Source organism: Leptopilina heterotoma, unplaced genomic scaffold, assembly GCF_015476425.1.
Source record: "Leptopilina heterotoma isolate Lh14 unplaced genomic scaffold, ASM1547642v1 Lhet_1, whole genome shotgun sequence".
NCBI classification, from domain to species: Eukaryota; Metazoa; Arthropoda; class Insecta; order Hymenoptera; family Figitidae; genus Leptopilina; species Leptopilina heterotoma.
In genome coordinates, this window is record NW_025110812.1 from 1,506,002 (window position 1) to 1,526,889 (window position 20,888).

General features: G+C 31.4%; 2 protein-coding genes across 5 annotated transcripts in view; one reads left to right on the forward strand and one right to left on the reverse strand.

The window, feature by feature from the left end:
- LOC122512820 overlaps positions 1 to 20,888 on the reverse strand; it is a 415,571-nt gene that overhangs the window by 366,130 nt on the left and 28,553 nt on the right. The window contains exon 2 of one of the 3 annotated variants that reach the window (XM_043628916.1): positions 1,175 to 1,225. The exons of the other annotated variants lie outside the window; for them this stretch is intronic. The gene's annotated coding sequence lies outside the window, so the exon portion shown is untranslated. The remainder of the gene's footprint in view (positions 1 to 1,174; positions 1,226 to 20,888) is intronic. 3 annotated transcript variants of the gene reach the window in all.
- Positions 6,513 to 8,420, forward strand: LOC122512868 (high affinity copper uptake protein 1-like). Of its 2 annotated transcripts, none has more exons than XM_043628985.1 (4): positions 6,513 to 6,978; positions 7,583 to 7,687; positions 7,786 to 8,012; positions 8,219 to 8,420. In XM_043628985.1, exons 2-4 carry the CDS (start codon positions 7,583 to 7,585, stop codon positions 8,418 to 8,420), a joined length of 534 nt encoding a protein of 177 aa, XP_043484920.1. In that variant the 5' UTR covers positions 6,513 to 6,978. The 2 variants fall into 2 exon arrangements, with proteins under 2 accessions (XP_043484920.1, XP_043484913.1); XM_043628978.1 differs by having other exon boundaries at positions 6,513 to 6,913.

Genomic DNA, 20,888 nt, shown 5'->3' on the forward strand with positions numbered 1-20,888 from the left:
AAAACAAAAAATGAAAAGAAATATAAAACTTTAGAAAAATGAATGTCGAATATTTTTCATTTATTTGAAGTGAATGCTCTTCTTCGATGCAGCCAGGAGAACAAGATAAAAGAAAAATTAAAAATAATAACAGGACAAAATAATAGTAAACAGAAAGGAAAAAATAAACAATGACATAAAATTTGTATTTTAAAGTAGAGGAAAAATTCATTTTTTTTTAATTTACATTTACCGTTCATTGAATGTGTCACTTCTTTTTATTAAATTTAATCTCAAAATGGAATATACTCTTGGTGAAATTGCATTTTCTCAAAAACCTTTATACTCTCTTAGGATAAGATTAAGGATCGAAAAATAATGTAAAATGAAGATTCGTTAAAATAGTTGCACATATTATTGTTCACTCGCTATGTATAATCTCCTCGTCGCCCTGGTAAATTTATTCATAGCGCCGGTAATCCTGTTACAGGATTTTACCGACCGAGACGTAAAAGAAAAAGAGGAAGAGAGAGAGAGAGAGAGAGAGAGAGAGAAGTTGCTAGCGTGAGAGAAATAGTCGTTTCTCATCCAAATGCCTTCTCCAACTTTAGCGATTTTTCAACACTCTACTGTGTCGACTCCATATGACTGTGTTTGAAATTCTACACTTTTGTGAATTACCAAAAAAAAAAAATTCATAGAAATATAAAACATTTTTTACATTCTCAAAAATATAATCCTGTCTGTTGTAACGTAAATTTTGGATATCTTCGTACTGACAACTTTTTCGAGTTTAAAAAATTTATTTTTTTCGGTAAATTAATTAAAATTGTAAGATTGCTTACGCTTCCTGTTCCTGGAAACAAAGGTTTGAGGATCCAAACTCATAATTTGCTTAAAAATTAAATCTGATAACTATTTAGGAAACAACTTAAGACCATGTGAAAGCAGATTTAAAAAAAAGAAAATCAAATAAAAAATTTTTTTTTTATAAGTAAATCAGTAAATTTTTTCTATTTAGGTAAAATAAAAATAAATGCAAATTAAGAACACGTGAAAATGTTGAGAACTGAAACTAACTTGTGAATAAAGTGGGTAATTCACAAGCATCTGATAAAGTTAAACTTTCATACGTTCTAATTAGAGACTCAAGTTTTAGTTTACATCAAGTTCAGTTGTATACATATTTACATACCGTGCGGGAAACTCCAGGAAACGTCACTGCATCAAAGTCACACTAAAACACCTGTGACAAGAAGAAAGAAATGAATATTAAAATTTGTATTAATAAAGACGAATGTAATATTTAGTTATTTACTTTTAAATTTAGAACATTTTTTTCATAAGTATTATTATATAAGAACTTAATAATTAATTAATTTCTTTTTGTAACAAATTTAATTGTATTTATTGAAAAAATTTATAGTTATTTATGTGAAGTTTAAAAGCTAGGAGTAAAGTATTTTTGAAGCGCTAAATAGGCACACAGAAGTCACCTAGGAAGAAAATATATTACTCTATTCTAAAAGTTCTTAAAAAAATGGGTAATATTGACCCCAACACTTCGAAATTTTGAAAACTGACATCATATTCGTAATCTGCGACCCCGAAAACCCCAGAGTGACAAGTTTCACGCGAATCTATGTAAATTTTTATAATTTTCAGTCGCCATATTGGATCCGCCATTTTGAATTTTTAAAAACTGACATCAGGCTCGTAGTCAGCAACCCAGAAAACCCCCGAGTAACAAGTTTTAGGCGAATCTAATGAATTTTCAATTTATCGTCCGCCATATTGGATCCGCCATTTTGAATTTTTCAAAACTGACATCGGATTCGTAGTCAGCGACTCCGAAAACCCCAAGTAACAAATTTTAGGCGAATATGGTAGATTTTTAAATTGTTTGGTTTTTTTAGGGGTAGTTTTCATTAATTTTTTTTTACCCTGAGGTAAATTTTTGTTATTAATTTTTTTACAAAATTTACAATAATTTTAAACATATGTTACTGTGAAAGCTGAGCAAAAATTTTTTTTCTTAAATTTATACTTTTTTTTCATTTTTAACATTTTTTGAATTTTAAAGGGGTGTTCATAAAAAAGAGTAGTTTTTTGGAAAAATTTTGAATTTTAAAAATTTTCGATTTTCTTGGTAGTGGTCAAAGTAGTTTTTTGACCAAAGGGGGAAGTTTAAAAAACGAGTAAAGTATCTTTGAAAAGCTCAAAAATTTTAAGGCAATTTGCTTTAAAATAAATGAAAAATGTTGAATTTTAAGAATTTTCGATTTTTTTGGTAGTGGCAAAGCAGTTTTTTTGACGAAACGGTGAAGTTTAAATGACGAGTAAAGTATTTTTGAAGAGCTCAAAAATATTAAAGCAATTTGCCTTAAAATAAAAGAAAAATGTTAAATTTTAAGAACTTTCGATTTTTGATTTTAGTGGTCAGGGTACTTTTTTTTGCCCATAGGTTGAAGTTTAAAAAACGAGTAAAGAATTATCAAAGATCCCAAAAATATTAAAGCATTTTGAAGTATTTTTGAAGAACCCACAAATAATGCCACATTTCTGTTTATAAAAAAAAAACTATCAACCTTAAAAAGGAAAATTTTAAATGCGACTAATATCTCTTTTTGTTAATAATATTAAAACTTATATAAAACCAAGAAAAGTATAACAGAAGTATTAGAGAGGAATTTAAAATAGAAAATTGCTTCTAAACTGAATGCTCCATATATATGTAAAATAGTAAAAGGAGTGGAAAAAATGTTAATAAATGAGGTAATCCCTTCTGTGGCATACCTTTCCCTTTAGCGGTGTGTACTGCGTTCAAAGGGACACCATGAGTGCAATATAGCAAAAACGTGGAAACATGGTGGGCCATGTTATCCGCGCATATACTCTCTGCAACGACGTGAACATGTATTATTCAGGCTGACACCCGTGCAACGCCAGGGCGGATCTATTCCCCTCCTTCTTCGTTCGTTTAACGTTTGAACAAGAGAAAAATAAAAAAATGCTCATCGGCTGAACGACAGAAATAGGGGGTGTGAGAAAAAGTGTATATATATATATATATATATATATATATATATATATATATATATATATACAAAAGTGCCTTTCTCTTATATAAAGCTTTGCCACGCGAGGGATAAAATGAAGGACAGAGAAGAATATTATTTCTTAGGGTGCCTAAGTGACAAGAGGACGGACAGTTCGATATTGTTATTTGTACTTTGGGAAGTAGTTTCAATGACGAATAATATTGTAGGAATAAAAAGGCACATCTGTAAAGGGACAGCAATAGAGGAAATCTATTCTCAAAGGAGATTTCTTTTTCTTTATCTTTTTGAAAGAATAAAATAAAAGTGAATTTTTGAATTTAAATCTCTTAATTTCTCTATTTTTGTGATATTATTAAGTAGAACAGGATTCATAGGCAATCTAATGAATTCAGAGTGATGAGTCAAACAAGTGTTCGGATAAAGATTTTCAAAAAATTTATGGCTCGATACCCACTTTAAAAAATATATGGTTTAGCACCCACTTGTCCAGCAGCGTTTTGTATAAAAAGAGCTACACTACCCACAAGAAGTCAGTTTAGAAAATTCAGTCATCGAAAGTAGTCGTTAGTACAGTCTAGAAAATGCAGTCATTGGAAGTAGTCGGTATAATTCTCTTAGCAGCAAGAGCAACAGTATTAAAAGTAGAAGAATTATTAGCAGTATAGTTAGAATAATAGTAGAGGTAGCAGAAAAAAAAGTATTTTTCATAGTTTGTAGTACCGGGAATATAAACTACCCTGGGTAAGCAAAAACAAGAATGGGTATTGTACAAACATGGAAGGGTACCGAGGGGTAATGCTACATTCAAAACTGCTACTGGTTCTGGTCGTCAAGCACTTAACATAAGGGCGGTATCCAGTGTGATTTAAAGGTTTAGGAGGGTAACAATGCTTTACAGTTTTGCCACTGATCATTATAGAGAAAGTCGTAAAGAAACAAAGTACGATGTGCGTGATACCAGATACAGTTTTGTCTTCAATAATACTTCTGAGAACTTTGCATCTGCCACTAACGAGGGTATAAAGGGAAGAAGAAGCATCCTGCATTTGAAAATGGAATTCAACATTCAAATGGAACCAGTGAATTTTAGAATAATATCAACATGACAATCAAGAGTGGACTGAAAAGCTTAACATTGCTCATACAGGAACTTAAAATTAATCACAACCCCATCAAATAGAACTTACGGATCATCAACAATTGTTTCAAGCAGACCTCCACTTAAAAATTCATGATAAAGTAAGTTTTAATAATAGGGTTCCTAAGACTGTTAATCTAGGGGAAATTAGTCGCAGTACAAGACTCGCGTGCCGGTTGTCATTTAGCAAGAACACGTATAGCGTTTCTGTATGCAAATCCGAGATGGGTATTACGAGATCGAGGGTGCCTTGGGAGCCCTTGATGAGAGCACTCAGCCTTTGGCTCTCCGCGTCCTAAATCCAGATGTGACATTATGCATTGCTCGCATGTATGAACATCAACAACACACGTGCCTTCCAATAATGCAAAATACATTTTGTTTACCCGTTGTAACGTTGTGTTGTTCATTAATATACCTAAGCACTGTGATTATTTTCAGAAAGTACATATTGTCATCGTCAAAATTGTTTCACTTTATAAGGAGAATATTAAGTTTGATCAACAAACAAACGCAACTTCTAGATTCTTTTAAAATCAAACAAAATTCAAAACAAAGATCAAAGGATGCAAAGGTATTTATGCTAAATGAATTACAAAATACTCTATAAATAAAACAATTTTTGTTTATGGATTTATTCAAAGTCGTCTTTTAGATAGAGAGTTAAAATTTCGTCTTGAGAATTTCCAATACCGATATATACTTCTAACGAGCAATACCGGACCCTTACGTATTAACTTCTCCACTTGAAAAGTTTTCTCCAAACTTCTCCGCAATGAAATATTTCGAGGGCATATTTTTTCCAAACGATTTTCAGGGTAATGGTCCATGTTCGTCCGTTAATCTGGACTTTTTTTTCTTCCAATTGCAAAAAAAAAAGAGCAGTTTTCCCCCCTATTGAATGTGGATGAAGTTCGCCTCGAGTGTTCGCCTCAGCTTTTCCGAGAGACTTGAAAAAAAACTTTTTACGATAAATTTTCGTTTTCTCTTTGGCTAACGGTACAATGCGTCTGCACATTGAATGACAGTACCAACATACAATTTAGATAGACGGAACGATATATATATATATATATATATATAAATATATATGATAAAAGGGGGAGATTGTTGTCCTAAAGGAAGAATCGAAGACGTGCGCGTCTTTAAAGAATTTTCTATTGGGACGGTTATTACAAACTTTTTTTAAAGGTTGTATTTGCAATGAGTGTAGTTGTAGCTTCGCTTGGCGCGCTTCAATGGCTCTATATACCCTCTCGACTTCATATTTTCTATTTCCTCAAGATAACCAGCGAACCTAAAGAAGCAAAACCGTGACGGTCGATATCCAATATCTGTTTGCTAATATTTCACATATGGCTGCCACACACAAGCCTCTCCTCCCTTTTACCTTTGCAATCTTACCCCATCTGGATGGCGTAGAGAGTTTTCGCGCCCTCTCGCCTTTCACAACAAAAAAAAAATGATGAAATATTTCTCCTCTATTCCAATTCCGCTAAGGTGAGCCCGCTAACGCAGGCCCGCCCAAAAAGTAACTTTTTTTATTTGAAAATAAAATCCCATCAATTCTTGAAGATTCTGTGAAGATTCTTTCTTCCAATTCTATTAAATTTAAAATATCAACTATGTTTAGGAATGAAATAAAATACGAACTTTAATTGATATCTTTAGATTTCCAAGACAATGGTACTGGAATGCTTATACTTTTGTATAATTAATTTTTAATTGACTATATGTGGGTTATTAGTTTGAAGGCTACTAAGTTACACCGGTCCGTAACGTGAAGACGTAGGGGGTCAAGGAAGATCAGTCAACTACAGTGTTGCGGTATACTTGAGCATTTGTCTCCAATTTCAACAAGGCAGGTTCTTCCGGATAAACTCCATCAACAGATGTCTCAAATTATGTGGAAGGCCTAGATGAATCCCAAACAGATGGTTCAATAACACAGATTCCTAACTAATCTCAAGTGAAGGGCTACCATAAATAATATATGTACAAAAAAAATTTAATCTGTGGTTAATGAACATCAAACTACGCTTAATCATTCCTTCAATTTTGTTGTAGATTTGGAATCAAATTATAAAAAATGATTAATTTCCGAAATGTTATATATTAAATTTAACGATCATACGATCAATAAGATTTGTGTAAAAATCCTAATTTTATTTTATTTATAAAATAATAATTGTTTATAAAAAAATTTTCATTGAATAATAAAGTGTCCTGATGATGATCTCAAACCTAAACACCGAAACTTTGCACATTTAATAAAATAGTGTTTCATTTATTATTCTTCCCATAAATCGATTAAAAGAATATCAACAAAATTCAACAACGGAAGAAAAAATCAACTATTTATTAAAATCAACATCTTAATATTTATTTTCCTCCAATTACAAGATTACTTTTTTCGGGGTGCACAACAATATTTGAGGCGAAGGCGATGATTGGAAAAATCCATCTGTGTAACAATTTTAAAGATTTTCCATCAAAAGAATAAAAGTGTTGTTGAATACAAATTTAGTACAATCAATAATGTCTGAGAAAGGAATTTTTCATTTTCTGGTTTATGAGGTAAATACGTCGATCTAAACTCTGAATGACCAGTTCACAGGAAAAGTTTGTAAACATAGAAGTTACGTCTAGTGAAATAAATATATAGTTATCGTCCATAGTAAAATTGCTCATTTCGTTCTTAAGTTCTAAACTATATTGTTAACGTGTGCACGAGGTGAAGTAATCCAATCTTTTAAGGAATTATTATTATTTTAGGAAATGATCTACTTATCTTGATTTGTAGGTAGATTTTCGATAAAACATCAGAAAATTTTCCTCTTAAGGTTTTTTTTTGAGTTTTCATTAATGTCGAGTTTATATAAAGAATACACTAAATTTTTAAAAGAAATTATATCTTTTTTAGAAATATATTTATATATTTTACAAATCAAAAATTAGTACAAAACGAAAAGTAATGAATTGTAATGTTTCTGTTATAAAGGTAAGTTGTTGTTAATTTATTAAAAATTCCATCATACTGATTTAGATTTGAAATTTGCTAAATTGACAAAAGAATGAGACAGAAAATTGACAGGCCTACTTCAGGCGAAATTCTGAAAAATTATTGTTTATCTGTTAAGAAAGAAAAGGTTAGTTCCAAAAACAATTATAAATGATTTTACATTGAAGCAAATGTTAATTTTTGTTCTATGGAAATATTTTCACGACAAATTATATTGCAATTCGTTAACGTATCCTATAATTATTCTCTCTTCCCGCTTTACGTAAACTGAGTAATTTTTTTAACCTAATTAAATTTTGTTATACTAATTAAAATCTGTTAAAAATTGTATAAATAAATTGTCAAGCAAATTTTAATAATTAATTTTTCTTTTTTTATCAGATGAATGACCAACGTGTGGATAATAAACCGCAATCACAATCTAATGTAGAACATTTTCATCAATCGGAAATGAGATTCATGAATAATTCGATGCACACAATGTCGGTAGGACTGTTTTTCTTTTACTAAATTTACCTTTACTAACAATTTTTTTGTTTTTTAATATTTTACATGTTTATTAGAAAATAATTTGATAATTTTAGATGCTATTTCATGGTGGTTATTGCGAGACGGTTTTATTTAATTTTTGGCAAATTTCGACTATCGATGGTCTTATAATATCCATGGTAGGAGTTATTGTAATGGCAGCTTTCTACGAGGGTCTTAAATATTATAGAGAGTACATATTTATGAGAACTTGCAATGGACCCAATTGCAGAGGAATGTCTCGGGGGAACACTATGATATCTGATAATAGTCAAATCGTAAGGTATGAATTTCATTTTATTTAATTATTACATATTTTATAATATAATACAATATAATATTTTATAATATAATACAATATAATATTTTATAATATAATACAATATAATATTTTATAATATAATATAATACAACATAATATAATATAATTTAACTTAATGTTACTAAATATAAATACGAATATTTAATTATCAACAATTTTTTAAACAGATTAACAATGTTTTCCTGGATGCACATGTACCATACATCTCTGCATATCATACAAATTTCCCTCTCTTATTTATTAATGCTGATTTTTATGACCTACAACATTTGGCTCTGTCTTGCTGTAATTTTTGGAATATCCATTGGTTTCTTTCTATTCGGATGGAAAAAGTCTGTTATAGTCGATATAACCGAACACTGTCACTGATAAATAATTTCCAATATGAAATAAAAATTTTTTAAACTTATTAAACTCTCTTTTTATCTCAAAACACAATAGATTTTAAATGATTAAAAATAAGATAGTTATGTTCTAGTTATAATTTTACCGCAATTTTGAAAATTAATGTAGAATTTGAATAATAACGTACTGGATTATTAATTATATTACTATGAGCTTAAATATTATGGAATTAAATAGATGAATACATATATTAATACATGTCTATTGCAATGGTTGGTTGGCTATTTTATGAAGAGAATTCTACCAACGCATGTTCAAATAGTGCAATGAGGATTTTGTACTACGTATTTTGGAGGATGGGTATGGATTGGAAAGGGTGCTTTCGAATGTACCTCACTCGTCAGCTGAAATTCAAATACCGTCTACCGTGTAAATCATGCATACGTACATGTATACGTATATATATATCTGTAGAATAAAAGCACAGAGTTTTGATTCCTTTTATGAGAACAAGCCACTGTTTAACAATATCCAGGAAAAAAAAACAAACTGAAAAAGAGTAATCTGATCCAAATAAATTTTATCGTTATAGAAAGTTTTTATGTACATTTAGGAAATTGGTAAAAGTTATTTTTTCCTATACTCTATTTTTAGAAAAATATTTAAGGGAAAATCAACATTAAGAGGTTAATTAGAAATCGAATAGTCAATAGAGGTCAGGACCTGGAGGGGTTTTATTTGTTGAAAGCATCAGATTTTTCTGACGTTAAGCAGAAAGTTTTATTTAAAATTCATCCGTTGTGACGAACAACGCCTACAAGATAGAGAGACCCTTTTGTCAAAATCAAAATTTGAGGTAACAAAGAAGATCACTGTGGTGGTGACCAAAGTGGTTTGCCTAAAGAAGCTGATGTTTGTAGATCAAAGACCAACTCTCAAGATCCGGGACTTGGATTGGACCCAGGAAGACAGAGTCCAGGAAGTACTGGAACAAGAACTCGAAAAGCCTGGAAGCAAGATGACTGTCCTAAGAACCAACCAGGAATGAAGCTCCTAATTGCAGTCACCGACCAAGAAAAACTAAAAGTAAATACCCCTTAAAAACTACTACTACTACTTGTTTATCAATCCTAAAAATATTCCTCCAACAATCATCGTGAAACTACATCTCAGAATTTGCATCAGTTTTGTCTCCCAGTGGATTTTTCCCATACTTTCAAAATAATTTACAATTATTTGAATCATTAATATTCTATAATATTAATAAATACTTAATTTACTTATAGGAATAAAAAATATAATTTCCATCAAATATATAGTATGGGATATAAGGGGAGGACATGTTTAAAGAAATAAGGTACCGAGATACAACGACTAACGGAGACAAACAGTGTGTTTGCCCCTTCATTACCCCCGAGTAAATACCAACGGGTTTTAATTACAGTCTCCGCCGCACAACTATATCTCTTGTTGCTTGTTATTTACTTGTATCCCTGCGTAAGCTATCTAACTTTCTTATACTGTTGGTTAAATAGAGGTCGCTCTTGGGAGGGTCGAGGCTCACCTCCGAAAGATTATTTTCCAACTACACCGTTTGTAACAATTTTAATGCACCTAGCTATCTACTATTATTTATTTAACGAAACACAACCCTTCTTCTAAAACGGTAGTGTTTGTTCTAAAACGATAATAACAATCCATAAACAAAAGATCCTAATCATTTACTGAAGTAAATTAAATTTACTAAAAGCAAATAAGTAAGATCTTTTTTTATTTAAGGTATGTTTATAGGAATTAGTCGTTATTCGTTGTAATTGTTTTAGTTTCATGTTTCCACAACGAAGTACAACCTTTCTCCTTTGAATTTGATCAACGTGGTATCGAAATATCAGAGTAAGTTTAATTATTTATTTTCTGGACTCAGTGCAAGGACTTGGCATTAAATTGATGAGTTTATCTTTCTCCTTCTCCCAGTTCATAACTTGGTTAAAATCTTTTTTTATTTACAAGTGGCAAAGACCTGGACAACCAGAAAGTTTGTTTTGATGAGTAAATCTAAACCAGTACTGTACCAGCAGATTTTTTTAAAATGTCTGCTCCTTGACGACATCTTCTTTGAACAGTATCCTTGTTCCATTTTCATTTAATTTAACTTTCTTTTCATCTTTAAACAAGATACTACAACAAACCCAAAAAAAACATTATTCCAACACTTAAAGAATCAAATATTGATAATTATAATCTTCCCTGCTTTTTAAAAGTGCAAGAGCATTAAAGCATTAACTGACGTATCTTCTCATAAAAATGGTAAAATTGTATAATAATTTAAACCACTTAAATTAAAATTTATCGCTAATGAATATTATTGTTTAATAAATGAAAATTGTGATGAATGTTTAAATCAAATCTGGACAAATAATTGGATATGATGGAGCAAATAAAAGATTGATTATATATCTCTAAAAACTTCAATTTATCAAGAATGCATTAACGATAATTGCCAATTGATTTACTACTATTAAACCGTATTTTTAATTAAAAAAAAAATCAAATATGAAATTTGTGAAAAATTCAATTAGCTTTGATTATACTTCAATGATTATTAATATCCTATAATAAATTGCATTCTTTCGATAAAATTTAATAAGAGATAGAATATTGACAACATTTGTAATATCGTTTCAAAGCAGATTTGTAAAAAATATTTTTACCTAATAAACAGCTTTAAATTTTATTTATTTCTAAATCCCATTAAATATTATTATTTTATTTCAAAAATATAAAATATTAAATAGTCTGCTAAAGTAATCAATTTTGCTATTCGTAATCCCGGTGCAAGGTTTTAGAAAACTTTTAATAATCTCTGACCTCTTAATATTGCGATGTTGAAATATAAATATTAATTTAAGCCTTATATTAATAAGGAGATTGAAATTAGAAAAAGCAAAAAAAAAATCCAAAAATCTTATAAAAAGAAAGAATCAGAGCAAACTTTAAATCTTATTTTTAAAAATAGAAGACAAAAAAATACAGAAAGATTAATAGAAAGAAAAAACGAGGAAATTAAAGTAATCAAGAAAATTGAACTGAATGTAGGTTAAGGCTAAAGGTATTGAATAGTCGCTCAATAGAGAATGCCCTGCTTACACAGCGTTGAAACCAATCGGAACTAGCGTGTCGTCAGCTGCTGATCGTGAAGTAGGTGTCACACATTATGATTTGAGTGATAATAATTTTTGAACGAAATTCGTCAAATGTGAATATTTCGCGACGAATCTCCTTGTCTCTCTCTCGCTCTTGCTCTCTGCTTCTCTCTTCGCTTTTACGGAAAAACGAGTCAGAATATTTACGAGACAATTGGACACACGCCATATCGATGTGAGCGACAGGACAGATGCGACAAAATATTCACACAATTACGTGGCCCGAGCGACACGCCTGGTGAATAATAAATTCACCCTTTTGGACTTCGCGGAAATTTAATTGGTCCTAAAAATTGTCACAAGGCAACTTTTACCTTTACCCTTTGCGCGGCTATTTTTTTCTTTCTCTCACTATCTAACCCTCCCTTGAGGGACAATCACTCTTAGACTCTTTTTACTCGTCAGTCGTCATTCCCTTCCAGCTGTAATTCAATTTTTCTGTTAAATTTAAAAATATTTTTAAAAAATTACAATTTTAATAAATTTAAAGACCTGGACAACCAGAAAGAGTTTGTTTTGATGAGTAAATCTAAACCAGAATGGAACCAGCAGATTTTTTTAAAAATATCTGTAATTATATTTTTAAAAATATAATTGACGACACCGGGTGACAGAATTTATATTTAAATTTGTATAATGGTAAAATTTTATAAAAGATTTGATTTTCGGGTCGGTTTAAACGTCTTTTTTTAAAAAGCATTTTCAATTGCATTCTATGAAGGTCATCTTGGAAGTTTCTAAAGTTTGGAATAAATTTTCAACTTTAAATCATTTTTCGTTGAATATTTATAGACTACCTTTCAATTATTTTAATAAATGCATTCTATTACCGGTTTTAATATACATATATTTATTTTTATACATACAAATGTAATCTTAGGAAGCAGCGTTATTAAAACAATAATATTAGAAATGGTAATTAATAGATTCCTGGATAAATAATAATACTTAACATCATGGAAAATTACTTTTGAAGTGCTCCGTTAGTATTAAAAGGGTTTCTTTTTCAAAGTAAAAATGAAATTTTTAATCTAAACCCCTTAAATTCCTCAAAGAAAGTGTGACACAGAAATTCCCGACAAAAAAACACCCAATGTAGTGTATAAAAATTGCTATGGTTTTGATCCAGGAAAGAAGGTGTCATTTGGTGGTGTTCGTCGACTCCATCTAATGAAGACAAATCAATCGATAGACATATTTATATGCGAAGTGGTTCCCCATGTTTCTCATTTTACAATAATGTGCAAACATGTATCCTCTACTTGATGCAATAGTTAAAACCTTTAAAATTAAAAAAAAAATTGGATTTTCACCAAGTTTTGGTACGACAATTGTTAGTGAAACTAAAATACCTTCAAATGAAAAAAGCTAACTTTAAAATATTGAATCAAGCAATATTATCGGGAAGCTCTCGTTTTAAATCTACCTTCGGACATTTGCAATTCTAACGAGGTGTTTGCATTTCTGCGTGGATCGTTGAACACTAGACCGAAGCTTTGGTCAGATCGAGTAGATATCGATAGAAGGGAGGGCGTTTCATCGTCAATCGTTGGCCGGAAGTTACCTCTTTCGATTTAGCATTTTTTTTCTCCCTATTATACATTTTACATGACTTTTAAAACACAATCTGCCAAAACTTAATCGGCAAACGTCAAATATTCGCGATGAATTAATAATTCTTTTAATTATTTAATTTTTCTATTATACCAGAAATTGTACTTTATCGTATTTACTCTGCTCCTCCACTGTCAAACATCATAGATGTCATCGATATTTTGGGAAGTGCTTGTACACTGCCAAACATGACTGAAATCATGGATATGTTCAGAAGACTTTGTCGTGGTGGCGGAGCTTTTCACTAAAGGACAATCAAACAGCAAGAATAAATGAATTCTATAAATTTAGAGAATGTACCCCGTGTCGGAAGATCGAAAATTTATAAAACACACAAAACCATGGGTCCTATTCCAGGCAACTGGTTTAGCAGATTTCCCACTTCCGGCTTCAAAACAAATTATAATAAACCCTGATGATGGTAAAATTAAATAAAGAGAAAATAAACTCTTCTTTCTTCTAACTAAATGTATTTTTAAAAACAAAGCCTCACACGAACATCCAATCAAAGGAAAATATCTCCTTTAGATGAAAGTTCGCATAACCCGATATCTCTTGTTTCACTTAGAATCTAACTCCTTTTGGCGACCCCAATTTCATTCTATATATCAGGAAAGCATTGTCGGGTGCGAACATACCCTGTCTCAACATGAAACTCCCAAAATTGGAGGCGAGCCAGCCGACTAGAATCGTCAGAGTCACTTTTCTTCTCAACAGGAGCGCACTTTACTAAACTAAAAAGAGATTTTTATCAAAAATAAATTTTCTAAATTATTTCCATTATTGTCACTGCATTCAATTTAATGCTTCAAACTGTTTTCGAAAGTCAATTTATAAAATGAAGAAATAAATAGTTCTTACTATAAATTATATAATTAATAGTAAGAATAATAATCAAAATTTTAATGAAATAAAAACTTTTCTTGACAATTAAATAAAAAAAAAAATTTGTTGCACAATTCTTCTTTATTTTAACAGCATCTCTATATTTTAGATTATCCATTTCGTTTCTTTTTGTAACTTCCCTCGTTCACGGCAATTCTAGTTGGCTTGCCCTCGTCGATAAATTATTGTTTACTCTCCTTCGTGCTCGTAGTTCGGAGAGAGCTACTGCCTCACTGTTTGTTCGTACGTATCGATAAATAATGTTTCGCTAATTCATCTAACTTGTATGCGACTGGCGAGAACTGATCTGTCCCTTCACTGTGAGGGGGAAAATTTTCCCATACGTGCAAAACTTAGAGTCGTAAATAATTCAAAGATTGCGGTTAATTAATTATTAACTTTTTCCCAAAACAATTTTATCGTTTCTAAAAGGGGGTTGATGGTTAATTTAGTGAAAACAAGGCGTGCTTTTAAGAATTATTTAGTGGGTAGAAAAATCCAAATAAATACATTAGGGCAAAATTTTGAACATTATGTTTGGTAATTTTTATTTAAAAATATTTAAAATTTAGCCAATGACAGTGAATTTCTAGAGGGGGTTCGAATAGACATGCTAACTAGCAACAGAAGCATCAGAAATTAAAAATTTAGAATTAAACTCGATAATTCTTTTATACCCACATACAGTCGTCGATGCCATAAAGATAATCAAGATAATCTAAAGCTTCTATTTGCATTTGTCTACGCAAACCACTTCCCTCTTTTGCGAATATTTTTTTAATATTATTGAAGAAGAAAAAATGTTGACAATAAGTTTTTAGTATTTCAATGGAAGACTATTAGGTTCATATTTTCTCGTGAACCACAATTGTCCAGTAGATTCATTCTGGATTAGATGTGTCTTCACTGGAATCTCTAAACAACACCTGTTACCCACGTTCCAGAAGTTCCAACACCCTTCTCCTTTGCAAAGCTGTTCAACTATTCGCCTCACACCCTTTTATTCACTACACCCTCATTCAACCCCCTTCTAGGTCTTACCAACATTCAACGTTCTTTCATCCAGACTGACGTGGCCTGTGTCCCTTTACTACCGAAAATTCCTCTTATTCAGCTGACCATGAACCCCATGTCAAGCACTTTTCCAAGAAAAAAAAAACTTGATAATGAATTTTCAAAAAGACTTTTTTTCGTAATCATTTATTAATTTAGTAATTTAAGAGAAATAAAACCAAACTTTCTTTCCGTAATAAATCTTGCTTCCAGCGAGCTTCCAGTTATAGAAAAATAAATGAGACACACTTTAAAATGAAATTGATAAACAATAAAGTTTTATTAGAGCTATGACAATATTTAGGTCACGGAGAGTTGGAAAAATAAATCAATTTAACTATTTGAATTTTATTCTCTATTATTTTAGAAAATAACTCAGTGATTAACGATTTCTGTGTTGGAAATTACATTAAAAGTGATTCGATGTCTTTCTATTTCTGAATGACGTAGGATACATACATATGGTATGAACGTGGTTTTATGGGATATCCCATACTGCCGACAAAGCAGATCGATATCCAACCTCCCAGCTAGTAGTACGGTCTCTCATTCCACTTGGAATGCTTGGGTTTAGAACTTGCTTTACCACGCGTGACCTCCCTTGAAAATAACCCAAAGATATGCGAAAAAAGGTAAAGGTAGAAAAAAATTATGTTTTCTCTAATCAAACATTTTTTATTTATCTCATTCTTTTATTTAACTCTTTATGAGATTTTCAAAATTCAAAATAGCGGATCCAATAGGATTTTTGAATTTTGAAAATCTAGATTCTAATCAATGACACCAGAAACCTTCGATTATATCAACTAATTTTAAATACATGAGTTGTTGCAACGTACTTAATTATTGACAAATACCTCATTATTCTCCAATAAGTTTAGCAAACACTGTCATTTATACATATTTCATAATAAAATTATAAATAATTTACTCCATTACTTTTACAAATAGTTCTTTTTTATTAATATAAACCCCAACGCGGGACACTAAAATTTCTGTCATAACATTTCTCGAATTTAAAAATAAATGATATTTAACACCTTAGCGCACGGTATAAAATTACTCTAGAGAATAATTTTTTTTCCACGAAAACCTCTATTTTCAGTTTGCCATGCAATAAAGTTCAGAGAGTAAATATTTCTGTGAGAAATGTATGTCAATAAAATATCTACAAAATTCTACTTTTCAATTCAGTTGAGAATTTAACCATTAAATAAGTAAATGAGAGAAAAAATTAATATCTCTAATTCCATTTTGCTGAATTATAATTTAAATTCAAATTTTCGAACTCTATTACAAAAGTATCTTATAATTTAGAAAGATTATTTTTGATAAAATGTTAAAATAAAATGGAAAATTTACTACACATGATAAACTAATGGCTAGTGAAGAAAATTTGTAAGCGATAATAAATTAGTTAATCCCAAAAGGTTAGAATATAAGAACCTCGCGCAGTGACATTGTACAGACCGTTATTGATATCAGGCAGTATTTCGCATTGCCAGTAATCCACACGCGAGAGTAAGGACGTCAGCGATAAAAGGATCAACCTTTTTATGAGCGCCATTCCGTGCGGGTAGTCTGTTCGATCTTGAGTTTTGCACCCTCAAAGAACCCCAATATATATATATATATTTATATATATACATCATTCGTTGGGACGATAGTAAAAAGGAGAGAAAAAAAGATTTTACAGCTTTATAGATCGTCTTGACTGTCAAAACAGAAAGGGAGCAGAAGCTTAAAAAATTATTTTTTGTTTAAAAAAAATTATTTTTCCATTATATAAATTATCTTAAAATTGAAATAGGAATTAAAGGAAAAATTGCAGAAGATAAAAAAATTTTTCCCATAAAATTAATAATTCCTAAATTAATAAACAGAATAAAAAAAGAAGTTTCTTTTTTAAATTATTAAAATAAACGTAAATATTAAATTAACATCAAAAGCCCTCAACTTCCGGGAAATTATAATCCCTTGAAGTGGGACGAAGCAAACGAAAATGAATAAAATAGTGGAGTTTGAAAGCACATAAACTAAACTCAAAGTATTATATTTCTCGTAAAATTGTTTCGGCTCACGTCCCATAGAAAGTTTTCAACATCACACTGTGCGTAACTAGAAAGTTGCGGTTGGAAGTAATATGTACATTGTAAATTTCTAAGGGAAAGAGAGAAAGAGAGAGAGTAAAGAGGGTGAGAGAGAATATTATTCCGGCGTTGTGGAATTTCCAAGTACATATTCCAAGACATCGTCGATGTGTGAAATCCTCTCTCCATTCCACGTCTCTTCTCTCATTCCATCAGCAACACTCGTCACATTAATTTCTAAATGTACCACCAACTTGCGCAAAACGTCTAATTACTGACGCGACAACGAATTTCATCAGGGTTCTTGAATACGTGCGAAATAGTACGTCACGAACTTGAAACCAATACTTCCAACAATGTTCTAAATATGTGTTGTGCTCCAATTTTTCATTTAATATAAATGACTGACAATGAATGTACCGCAACAGAAGTAAAATTTAATTTGAATCAAGGGGTTGAGGACCAATGAATAAGTCTTATTCACTGCCAAACATTATAGATGTCATCGATATCTTGGATAGTGCTTGTCCACTGCCAAACCTCATAGATGTCATCGATATCTTGGGAAGTGCTTTTCCACTGCCAAACATTATAGATGTCATCGATATCTTGATCAGTGCTTGTCCACTGCCAAACATGACTGACATCATGGATATATTCGGTAGACCTTGTGGTGGTGACGGGGTTTTTCACTAAAGAACAACCAAACAGCAAGAATAAATAAATTCCACAAATTCAGAGAATATCCGAATAGTGTTAATGAACGCTCTCAACTTCAAAATTGAAAATGCAATAAAGAAAATAATAAATCTAACTTTAAAATACAAAAGCTGAAAGTAAGGAATGGAGATCCCTTACTTTTTTTTAAGCAAAGCACCCTTGCTCCTAAAACTGAAGCGCCTGCTCTCTAAACTCAAGAGATTCTGATTCGACAAGATAAACGTCTATAACAAAACTTTATCTTGTTGAGTTCTCTAGTTCGCTCTTCTCCTCGAGAATAGTGCAAGCAGCTGCTATAACGATCCTCGTTTAAACAACTTTTCAACTAAATCGTTTTCGCGGCTTGTAAGACACAAACTGGAAGTAGAGGGAGCAACATTTCTCTGAATACACAGGATGTCGGTCGCTCGCCTTGCATTTAATGGATAGTTAAGTACAGCTTTTCTACGTGAGCTGAATAAGAGTGTCCGTTAGAGTCACATATGTTTCGGTGGGTGCAAGAGGTAAAGTGATCTACACTCAAGGCGAATATGGCACCAAAGTATGTTACATGTTTAAAGATGACAATATAACCCAAGTATCGAGCATTTTTAATGAACCCATAATCATCCGAAACACGTATATGAAACTTTAGTTGCTTAATATTTTGCATAATTTGAATCCTTTTCCATATTTTTAGGACACTAATTATTTTTCATTATGCATCAGGAATGATAGAAGCAAGTTGAACATGTTTATATCCTTGCTAACACACTAAAAACTTTAGTTGGAATATAAAGTCATCGTATGGAATTAGTGTTATGCTTTAAACTTTGCAGATATTTTTTGGACCCATATGCAAGACTAGTTTTATGTTTCTTCGTAGCAAACTTTTTACATTCTTGCAAATTAATGATTGACTCCTATAGATGTCCTAGGGATGATCATTGGTCCGGGGTAATTAGCATACTCCTAGGACATTCCACTTATGTCCACTGACATTCTAACGACATCTTAGGGATACCCTAATTTCTGGATACGCCTTAGATATCTATGGAATATCCTGAAATATCTGTGCAGTCTTTTGTCAACGTGACTAGAACTATTAAAATCCAACAACTTCAGAGACAATACATGGAGGCAACAAAATTTTGTAACGACATTGTTACGATTTTATTATCATTTCATGGTTGGAAGATTCGATCAATTGGAAGATGAGGATAGTAAAAGGGACGTTTCGTTAAAGCAATGCTGTTGTTTCACCATGGATGAAATAGTCATGCGGAGAACGAGTGTACTGACCTGAGCAATTCCAGCGCTAGCGCAATATTTTAGTGATGCTTTGTTATAAATCATAGTTTACATAAATAAGTAATCATCTTTCCAGATTTATTTTCTGGACCGGAAAAATTTTCTAAAAATTACAATTATTCTCCAACTCTTATCAGAAGATTTTTAAGGGACCTTCGCTAGAAGATAAAGACCCGTTCTTAAATAATGCGCTAGAAGTCAGCTATAGATGTTAGAAAGAGCAGCACCTTTCTAATCTGATGGTAACTGCCACAAGTCACATTCAATGGGGATTACTTTATTTGACTGGGTATTTACTGTAAAGCGGCATTTTGTTGGCCGCGTACAAATTAACTTTCTGTCAATAATAAACTGTAAAAATTCTTATTAATCACGCCAAATCGGGAATCACCGATTGTTTTCTCCTTCTGAGAAATATTTCCTTTATTTATTCACTTTTATAAATTTTCTTTTACTAAATTATTATTAAATCTTGTAATTTTTGCGAACCGTCAGATCACTGGTCAAAGCAACTAATTAATCATAAGAAGACTGATACTTCAATTTATCATTTCATGTAAAAATTAACACTGCGAGTTCCTGATTTCCAAACTTCGGGATCACTGCCAAGATATCACTTCGTATTTGTCCAACAAGGAATGTGCTTCCTTGTATTTATTACTGGAAATAAATACCGGTCATACTGAGTGACAGAAATACGAATATCCATCGACGGAGACATCAGCTGTCAAAACACTGGCCGCAGACATCTTGCTGACCAGACGTCGTCGAGCAGTGCCCCTCGCGCAGACTAAATGAACTCTTTGTGAACTTTTTCCGACAGTCGATAAATTACCTAATTACTGATTGGCGCGCATCGATTACCATCGGAAAATCTTTGTAATGAGTGCGCGTGAGACTCACCACGAAGCCGAGGTATGCGTCAGCTTCGGCGTCCCCGTCGGCCATTTAATTGTTTCTCAGTTTGGCGTTCATAAAAGTGACAGGTCGCATTAGACCTGTCGCCTATCCATTTTTCCTAAAAACTAATTAATAAAGTAATTAATAATAACTAAATTAATAATGTAATAATTATAATAATTTAATTAATAAAGTAATATTGTGTTTTTCTTCTGCGAAGATGAGTCGAGGAACCATGAGGAGACGTCGGCGTATCTCCGGTGAGTCTCATAATATTTGAATGTGTTGTCTCCTAACGATTATTGATCAAAATAAAATGTGTTTCATTTGGCTTTGTTTTACGACATTTCTGTACATTTTGAACAGGTCCCGTCTGGACCTGTAATTTTCTTGTTTATTAAATCAAAATTAAAACTAACTGGTGATTTCTCTTACCCCGCGCTCTCCTTGAAAAGATTGAGCTAGCGTAATTTTAATTAATCAATCGGTTTGAATATTTTTCCATAAAATATCTCTGGCGTCGGGCAATAAATTCTTTCAACAAAAGTAACGTGTGTTTTGTGTAATTTGTTGATTCTAAATTAGATAAAAATAAATTCATGAATAAAATAATCTCATGTTGGTCAGTAAAATTAGTAAATTCTTAAATATTAACAAAAATAATAAGACACCCGTTATATTACATTACCGTAGTCTATAAAAATTGCTATAATTTTGATCTAGGAAAGAAGGCATCA